Here is a 10,062-nt window from a genome sequence, read left to right on the forward strand (position 1 = left end):
CCTCTATTTTTCTAATTATATGGCCAATAACTGGGATTTAATTATGTTTGCTTCAAAAGGAGGGATTTGTTAAATAAGTTCCCTCCACAATGAATAAATTCTGTGTTGTTTTACACTGAAGCCAAAAGTTTGAATTAAGAAATTAAACATTGAAGGGGGAAATTAAGTTAATAGTTATTTTCATTTCTTGAGGCTACATGAGCAGCATGTAGAAACCACCTGATATAAGTTGACTTATTTCTCACAATCATTGTTTAGAAAAGTTAAGTCAAATTGCTAAGTGTGGATATAAAGGTTAATAATTTGCATCTCATAAATTAGTATTTTCTGTTAATAATAGTGCTGTAAGGAAAGAACAGTAACATCTTCAACTGAACCTCAGAAATTCTTATTTAAATCATTCTAGTGGAAAAAAATTGCCAGAATATAATGATACCATCTGTCTAGAGACATTGTATATATATATATATTGCATTATTAATGCTATATATTTTATCAGAGCTAAGAAATAATGAGGAATTTCCATGAGGTTAAAAAGAGAGAGAGAGAGAGAGATGGGTGTTAGTGTAGAGGAACCATAAAAGATGGCTTTGCGTTTTATTTTCTAAAGATAACATTATTTTGACTTTTCCATCTTGAACAATTTTTAAAACTGAACAAACTAGTTTTTTTCATAAGTTGGTAGTAGATCATCTGTGTTTGTGTGTGTATGCATATATCACTCACACCTCATTTAAGTGCAATTAAACAACCATTCTGTACATTGTCCTATTTTTTCAAGAAGTTTAAATGAAAAATTAAACTTTTAAATTTAATTCACTTTTTATGAAAAATACCTCTAAAACACTGTTCTTGATTTTTTTAACTTTTTTAAAAAATTGCTTTATATATGACAAATAGTTCCGTTAGGTGAAAACACATACACAAGTCTAAAAAGAAAATCATCTTTTAAGGAAGCCTGTTGTGATTTTTTCTGTGTTGTTTATATTTTTATACCATTGTTAATTGAGCTCTAAATTTTCTGTTATGAAATTTAAATTGCTTTTTATTTATCCTTATTTTATCTTTAAATTTAAAAGTTTTTTCTATGCACCATTCTTTATGACACATATATGGACATATTTTCGACATTAGAAAAATAAACATAAAGACAATTTAAGCAGACAGAAATTAGTTTTTAAAGTGGCGGAAAGCATCTACATAAGTGTCATCTGCATGCCAATTAAATAAAGCTTTTTGTACATAATCATAAATATTCTGCTCATTTGGGCTATTATGGAATACAAAAATGTAATTAGAAAATAAAACAAGGGTAATTGAGAAAATACATGTATTAGAAACCCGTTTTTTTCATACACTTAAGTTTTAAGGGCAAAAGGAATTGCATATATATGAATAATATCTGTTTCTTGTTTGGGTCACATGCAGACATCGACTAGGGTTTATTAGTATTATATAGACTAAGTTTAATTTATTTTAAATTTGTATTTAATTTATATTAAGGTATGCTTTTTGACAATATAATGTTAATGTTCATATATAAATGATCAAAAATGTTCTTAAGGAACAAAGTGTAAATATTCCAAGAAATATAATAAATGTTTTGGATGTTTTTATCCATAATTCCAGTAATTGCAATTTGATATCAAATTAGGGCTAACACAATTCATCCTCAACCACACCCAAAATATTTTCCTAGTGTGTCTCATCACTAGGTTCCTAAGTTGTTAACCTTAACCTCTATTGATTTCATTTGTTGCAGAGATAGCATTGTGGAGACAGGAGATGGACGTCGGCAATCTCACTACGGTGAAGGAGTTTATCCTCATAGGACTCTCTGATCTCCCCGAGGTTCGCTATCCTCTCTTCGTGGTTTTTGCTGTCATCTATCAGGTCACCTTGATGGGAAATGGTACAATTCTTCTCGCCATCGCTACTGAGAAAAAGCTGCGCACACCCATGTATTACTTCTTGGCCAATTTGTCCCTCTTAGACATATTCTGTCCATCAACTACTGTTCCCAAGATGCTTGAGAACCTGCTGACTGAGAAACAAAGCATTTCTTTTATTGGGTGTGCTTTGCAGCTTTATTTCCTAGTGGCCCTGGCAGGGACCGAGGTCTTCCTTCTGGCCGTCATGGCTTATGACCGGTACGTGGCCATCTGTTTCCCCCTTCGTTACACCCTCATCATGTCTAAGGTACGCTGTGCCCAGCTGACGGCTGGAACCTGGGCAGCAGGGTTTCTTAATTCCCTTCTGCATACGGTGTTCACTTTCCGCCTGTCTTTCTGTAAATCCAATCAGATTAACCAATATTACTGTGACATCCCGCCAGTGGTGGCGCTCTCCTGTTCTTCCACATATGTTGCAGAGATGGTTGTTTTAGTGGTAGGCGGTATCTCGGGATTCGGTACCTTTCTGATCACCTTTATTTCTTATATCTACATCATATCTACCATCCTAAAGATCCAGTCAGCAGAAGGCAAGCGCAAAGCATTCTCCACGTGTGCTTCTCATCTCCTTGTGGTCTGTCTTTTTTATGGCACAGCAATATTTACATATATCCGTCCTTCCTCCACTCATCACTCCCCAGCGAGAGACAGTCTTATCTCAATGTTGTATGGGGTTATTACCCCAATGTTAAACCCCATGATCTACAGCTTGAGAAATGCAGAGGTTAAAGGAGCACTCAGAAAGGTTTTATGTCACAAAACAAGTTTTATGACATAAAACTTGTGAGTTTACAGCTCACACAATATTGACAAAATTAATTGATTTGCATGCAACTTAGATTGTATTCATAGGAACAATTGCAATAACGCATGGAGAAATAACTGTATTTTTATATCCATCTCTATAATGTGGACATATCTATGTATATTGAGAAATTTACACACTTGAGTGCATACACACACATATATACACTAACTAGAGTTAAGCATATCTCTATCCACTTGGATCATAAAATATTATCATCTAAATATATACATTTTTGAAAGTAAAATAGAGACTAGTTATTACACTAGTATAAGTGGTATATACTGGACCTGTCATATACCTGTGTAATGTAAACAATGTCCATATCCATAAACAGATCTATATGTATAGCTATACATCTTTATCAGTATCTGTTATCTATCACGTCTGTATTATCTATATCATTTATATATATATGCTTACTCATTTTATTTTTTCAGAGTATATTTCGTTTTTGTTTTTTCTTGTCTTTATTTATTTTTTTAATATCACATTAAAAAAATATGAGGTCCCCATACACCCCCCATCCCCTCACTCCACTCCTATCCCCATAACAACAACCTCCTCCATCATCATCAGACATTCATTGCACTTGGTGAATACATCTCTGAGCACCGCTGCACCTCATGGTCAATGGACCACATTGTAGCCCACATTCTTCCACAGTCCACCCAGTGAGCCGTGGGAGGGCATACAATGTCCGGTAACTGTCCCTGCAGCACCACTCAGGACAACTCCAACCCCTGAAAACGCCCCCACATCACATCTCTTCCTCCCACTCCCTACACCCAGCAGCCGCTATGGCCACTTTCTCCACACCAATGCCACATTTTCTTTGATTACTAATCACAATAGTTCATGAATAGAATATCAGTAAGTCCACTCTAATCCATACTCTATTCCTCCATCTTATGGACCTTAGAATGGTTGTGTCCACTCCACATCTGTATCAAGAGGCTTAGATTCCACACGGATGCTGGATGCAATTTTCAGAGTATTTTTATTGTCTTTTTTTAAAAGATACGTAGATCACACAAAATGGTACATTAAAAAACATAAGAGGTTCTCTTATACACCACTCCCCACCCCTACACTCCCCCTACATCAGTTTATTTAATTTCTATATCAACTACCTGTAGAAATTCCTCTTTTTTCTTTACTCTGTCTACATGCTTACCCTCATATTCCCCCTTATCATATCATTGCACTCTTCCTCTTCACGTCCTCTCCACTTATATATTTCTCCACTTTTTCCTTTTCCTGTGACCACATCCATTCTTATTTACACCTGTTCCTCCAAGTACATACTTTTCTCTATCTCTTCTTTCACATCTAATTCATTTAATTTATTCCCCTCATCCTAACCTCAACATTACAAAACTGAAAGTATCATCTTCTACCACATTTATACTTGGAAATATCTTCTAATCAGATACCAGTATTTTTTTACGTTTATCAAGTTTTCCTAGTGACTCAGATTAAAATTGCCGATGTTAGGTTCTGCTCTTTCTTGACGCTCAGCACTTGTACTCTACGTGAATAGAGAGCTGTCATTTCTGACCATGGGTTATTCACCATTCTCACTTTATTTTCTCATCTTCCCACCTATAGAAATTCAAAAAGTTTCCCTCTGGACCACTGCTTATGTAATACACAACTTAAAGTCAGCAATTATGTATACATTTTCACCATAATATTCCCCAGCTCTGTGCATTCCTATTACTTCCTGATGTAGCCCCCAGTCTGGTGATCACGTTTCTTTGTGTTATATTATAACAGGTAATACCCATCTATTTGCTTCATTTCCGTGACTATTCACCCTCTAGTATTCAATATCTTTCTTTCCTCCTCTTAACCACATTCCGTTCTTTCTTTATAACTAAGTGTAACAATTGCATCACTAGTGAAATGTTTTTGTATTATTCAAAGACATAATGCTCTTTCCTCCTCTGGGCTGTCATTGATATATTAGTCATTTTCAAAGATTAATTATCATATTTTTAATTAATCTTTGAAAATGTCTAACTATCATTTATAGCTTTGTCTTAAAAGAGGTTGTAAGCACTTTGGTTTAACATGCTTAGGGATCAAGTATATTTTTCAAATCTCAGTACGATCTCAATATATATCTTTCAAACTTTATAGAGCTATTCATAATAATTCTTGATCAAATATCTGCTACTTCAATTTAGATAGAGGAAGAAAATCCATACAATCTTGAACAATGAAAAGAAGTAATAATTGTACATATTTGATATTTGCTTTTGTTTTATTCTCTATAGCAGAGTTTATATGTGATATGAAACATTCAAGTATAACTTCTTTTGTGTAAAAACATCATTGGATTAATAAGTGAAATACATAAAATTAAGTAGAACTTTAAATTTCACATAATCGTTCAATTTTGATATCTGAAAATAAAATATTTATTTAATATTTCATCACTAAATTGAACTAATTTCCTTCACCAAGCAGTTTGGATGTTAGCGTTATATCTCTATTAGTGGAGCCAATGTGGAACTCAAATTCTGTCTTGCTGATATTAGATTATAGATTATATACTGCAGGGGAAGGATAGAGGGTTTGAGAAGGGATTATTAAGGGATAGGTGTTTTTTTTGTTGTTGTTAAGGAAAATGCTCTAAAATTGATTGTGGTGATGAATGTACAACTCTGATAAAACCAATAGCACTGATTGTATACTTTAGATGGATTGTACAATATGTGACTATATCTCAATAAAATTGCTTTTAAAAAAACAAAAATTCTGTCTTGCTAGAAATAGTGTGTTTTTCAGTACATCTTACAAAGATTATGCCATTTTTGGACAAGACTGTAAGAGGTTGAAAATGTTAAAAATAAATTTTGGAATTTCTTAGCAATAATAAACTGCTGTCTTTTTGTAGAATATGTTTTTGTAGAAAGATTCATTTGATGAAATCATGGTAATTCTAATTTCTTTTTATTAAATAAGAAAAAGGTCCTTGAAATACAGGTAAAAGGGTGGGATTTCTCTCTATTTTCATGCTGAAATATTTTGGGAAAATTGTTAGGAACTCATGATATATTTAAGTTGAATGAGAGGAATGAATGGCATGCTTTCCCTGGTCTTGTGTAGATGAAGCTATCTAAATCTAGATATTACAGTAATTGATGGTTGCATTATTTTTCTTTAAGATACAATAGTTTGCTGTCTTAAAAAACAAGTGAGGAGAATACTCCTGTCCTCTCTCGTCTCCAAAAGACACAGTTGTCTTAAGATCTTGGCCAAATTACCTGACAGCTATGTACTGAGGGTTTTCTCACAGGATGTTGCTGAGATTTTAACAGAAATGTGAATGGATAATCCAGCTTAAAATAGGTACTCCTTTAAAATTCAATGCACAGCAGAGGTGTGGCTAAATTTGCTATGATTGGATAACTGGTACTTGTGAATATATCATATTAAAACCAGCCTGACAATAATCACGAATGAAATAGAGATGACTGGAAGATTGGAGCAATTTCTTTTTGAAAGAGGGAAATAAAAATACTTTCTTTTTTTTTAGGAAAAAAAAAAAAAGCCTGGCAGGGAGATGGGACTAATCAATGAAAAAAATGATACAATTAACTACAAGTCAATAGAGACCATAAGTTCAGTGGCTACAGTGACTGGCCACATTCTCTCATTTTAATATCAGGGTAGTTGTGCACTGTAGGCAAGGCAGCCTAAAGTCAGGGTATAGATAATTAGCTCTGAGATAGTACTTTTGCCAATCCTTTATATCAACATGTCCCAGGGTATCTTTAGATTAGTGATGCAACAAAGATTGATGAAGGTGTTATGATGTCATAGCTGCCATTTCACTCAATTTGCAGCAACATCAGGTCTCACAATTTGAGATTTATAGTAAATTTGCCATAATGTCTGGTCAAGATATTTTAGACTTCCATGTGAAAGGATCCTACTGGGAATTCTTTAATGCAAAAGGACTGCTGTCATTTGAATAAAAACACATGGGGATATTTGTTTTATTCTTCACCATAGATGTTGGCCCCAGTAATGAACCAATTGGAGGCTATCACTGCTTTGACCCTCCATGAGCCATGACATTTGTCCTTCATTCTATGGTGATCTTAATAGTTCCTATATGGTTAGAGGCTAACAAATTTTTCTCTCTCCACTCTGCAAGTAGATCTGCTGTTTGCACAGACTGCATACATCTCCTATGCAGGAACAGAAATTCATACCAAGGATGAATCTTTTGTATATTCATTAGAAAATTATAACACATATTGAGCAACAACTGAAAAATTGAGCAACAACTGAAAAATCTTAAAGCAAGGGGTTACAAGATGGAAAAACCTCAGGCAAGAAGGCTGGATCATGTAAATTGGTTCCCCTTATTACATTTGTGCTATATTATTCTCATGTACTCATGTAAGTTTGTCTTGGCTTTGGATGTTATGAGTCAAATCCACAGACCTATATGCTAACAAAAATGAATCCTTTGTCCAGTACTTGCAACTCATTTTTAGTAAACTTCTCAAGTACAGTGTACTTAATGACTGATTAATGGATATTATGACTGCTACTGAGACTTTACCATTCAGTTGTCTGCCATCCTTCATTAAAGAAACAAGATGGTGCCCCAAAGCATAACAATATCTTAAACAAATTAGGAAGGAACAATAATTTCTCCTACATCTCCTATTGTAATCCATGTACCATACTTTTTTCAAAAAAAAAATCTCTTCCCACAATCTTCCCAATATGGCAACTCAGGTTACAAATTGCATAAGTCAAAACTGTAGAATCTTTTGACTGTTCCTTTTCATACCTCACATCTGAGTCATTAGAATTTTCTACCTGTCCCAGTTTCACAAAGCATTCTTAAGTTGACCACTGTTGCCCAAGACACCATCAATCTTGTCTGCATTATGAAAATAGACTCCTCATTAGTTTCCTGATTTCCTGTTTCCCAATCAATTGCCTCTTAGCATTGTGTCCAAACTGAATATGTGACAAACATTTGTTCAGAACATAACTTTTATTCACACTCAGAGAATAAGCTTATTATTTTTATCATGAATTATAGAACTTCTGTGATTCGATCTCCTTGAATACATCCCTATACCTCTCCAACATCAGCCTTCTATAAGGCATCTAGTTGTCTTTGCTGTTTTTATTAGATACCTAGTGATGCTATTCAAAATGTTTACAAACTGGGTGGCTTAAAACAACAAAAATGTATGGTTCACAGTTTTACAGGTTAAAAGTTAGAAAACAAACTGCCAGCAGAACCATGTTCTCCCAATAGCTCATTAAGATTTTCCTTCTTGCCTCTCCCTAGATTATGGCAGTTACTGGCTACTTGATTTTTATTGGTTTATGGTAGCATAACTCCATTCTCTAATGCCATGTCATATAACCTTCTCACCTGTGTCTCCGAGTGTCCAAATTTAATTCTTATAAAAGCAACAGTCTTATTGGGTTAGGACCCAGCCTGATCTGGTTTAGTTTTATCTTAACTGATTACTTCTTCAATTTCCTAATTTCTAAGCAAAGTCACAGCCACAAGACTATGTTAGGACTTGAATATATCTTTTAGAAGGGGTACAGCTTAACCCCCAACACTTATTTCAAGCATAATGGGGGTGGCTACCTGAGGCTTTTATTTTATTTTATTATTTTATTTTATTTTAATTTATTTTTTCCAGAGGATCACATGGCTCTTTGTTGGGTTGTGTGTGTGTGCATGTGTGTGTGTGTGTGTGTATGGTCTATGTCTTTTATTAGAGTTTATGTTTTCTGCTGAGAAAATTTGGTTAAATACATTATAGTATTGACATCTGAACAGTCAGACACCCCAGCAAAATATAATAGATAATCCAGAAATGGGCTCAGTTACATTTGTAAATTAGTATATGATAAAAGCAGGATCTCAAAACAATGAAGACATAAGACATTTTAAAACGTAATCATAAGAAAGCTATATAGCTATATTAAGAGGGGTAAAATTAGGTCCATTTATCAAACCATGATAAATTCCAGATGGATCAGATATTTAAATCTAAACAGATGAAACCATGAAAATACCAATCAGAACTATGGGTGAAACTCTCCATAAACTAGAAGTAGGGAAATATTTCTGAAGATTCAAGCTCCAGAAACAATAAAAGAAATTATTGATAGATATGATTACATAAAAGCCAAACATTTTTGGATGATGTGGTAGGTGGCATACCAACAAACACATTCTTTTTTTGTTTGCCTATTTCCTTTTTTTTTTTGAAATTTTTTAAAATTTAATTTCTCTCTACCTGTGATATATTCTTCCTGGAACCCTCCCGAGCTCTCTCTTGCCTTTTCCAAATCTTTACACAAATATAAATTTCTTGTGAGATTTTTGTAGTTGTCATTTCACTCTTTATTTTCAAAGGAACTTTAGATTACATAAATGTTACATTAAAAATATAGGGGAGGAGGTGGGGCAAGATGGTGTCTGAGTGAGTGCACCTTATATTCTCCCCTGCAAAGAAGTGGCTGAGCAGCATTGGAAACTTTTCTGGACCAGGCTATTTTGGGGTTTTGCAGGGGAGGAGGTGTCTGGAAATTGATTTGGTGGGATGGTGACAGAGAAGATTCATGTAAAAGGTAAAATTTAGGGTGTCTTTCACGGAGAATGAGGCTGAGTGCAGGACAATTCCCCCTGGAGCTGGCAGCATGGCAGCGGCAATTCCTGGAGGCTCTGCTGTGCTGGGGAATTCCTAAGCCCTGAGTGGGCTATTCGGGGGCTTCCAGGGCAGGAGGTTTTGGAAACCGATTTGGTGACACAGAGACGGAGGAGATTTTTGTGAGACATGGAATTTTGGGTTTCTGACCAAAGATCAGAGCTTCTGGCTAGAGCCCTGCTCCCTAGGACTGGCAGCCAATCTGCGGCGGTCCTTGAATAGTTTGCAATACAGAGGCATCACCAGCAGGCCGTTTTGGGGCTTGCAGGGCAGGAGGTTTCCTGAGGTCGACTTGGTGAGACAGTGACAGAAGAGTCTCTTGTGAGAGGGGGAATTTTGGGTTTCTGACACCGAGGTCAAAGTTTGCAGATGTGCCCCCCCCCCCATAGGGTTGGCACCCAAATGCAGGGATCCCTGAAGGCTGTGTTGCACTGCAGTGCTCCCAGGCTCCCTGTTAACTGGATTTGTGGTTCCCAGGTCTGTGTCCCCTAAACTCTGGTGGCCCACACCCCAGAGACTCACACCTCTTGAGTCTGCAATATCACAGACTTCCCATCCCTGAATCCACCATGCCCTAACGGCCATCTGAGGT

The 10,062-nt window shown here is 35.5% G+C and overlaps 1 protein-coding gene across 1 annotated transcript; it reads left to right on the forward strand.

The window, feature by feature from the left end:
- The first annotated feature begins 1,785 nt into the window (after positions 1 to 1,785).
- Positions 1,786 to 2,730, forward strand: LOC101428725 (olfactory receptor 5V1-like). Its single transcript, XM_004459319.1, has one exon. The coding sequence runs from the start codon at positions 1,786 to 1,788 to the stop codon at positions 2,728 to 2,730; it is 945 nt and encodes a 314-aa protein (XP_004459376.1).
- Positions 2,731 to 10,062: the final 7,332 nt, after the last annotated feature.

This window comes from Dasypus novemcinctus, chromosome 16 (genome assembly GCF_030445035.2).
Source record: "Dasypus novemcinctus isolate mDasNov1 chromosome 16, mDasNov1.1.hap2, whole genome shotgun sequence".
Lineage (NCBI taxonomy): Eukaryota > Metazoa > Chordata > Mammalia > Cingulata > Dasypodidae > Dasypus > Dasypus novemcinctus.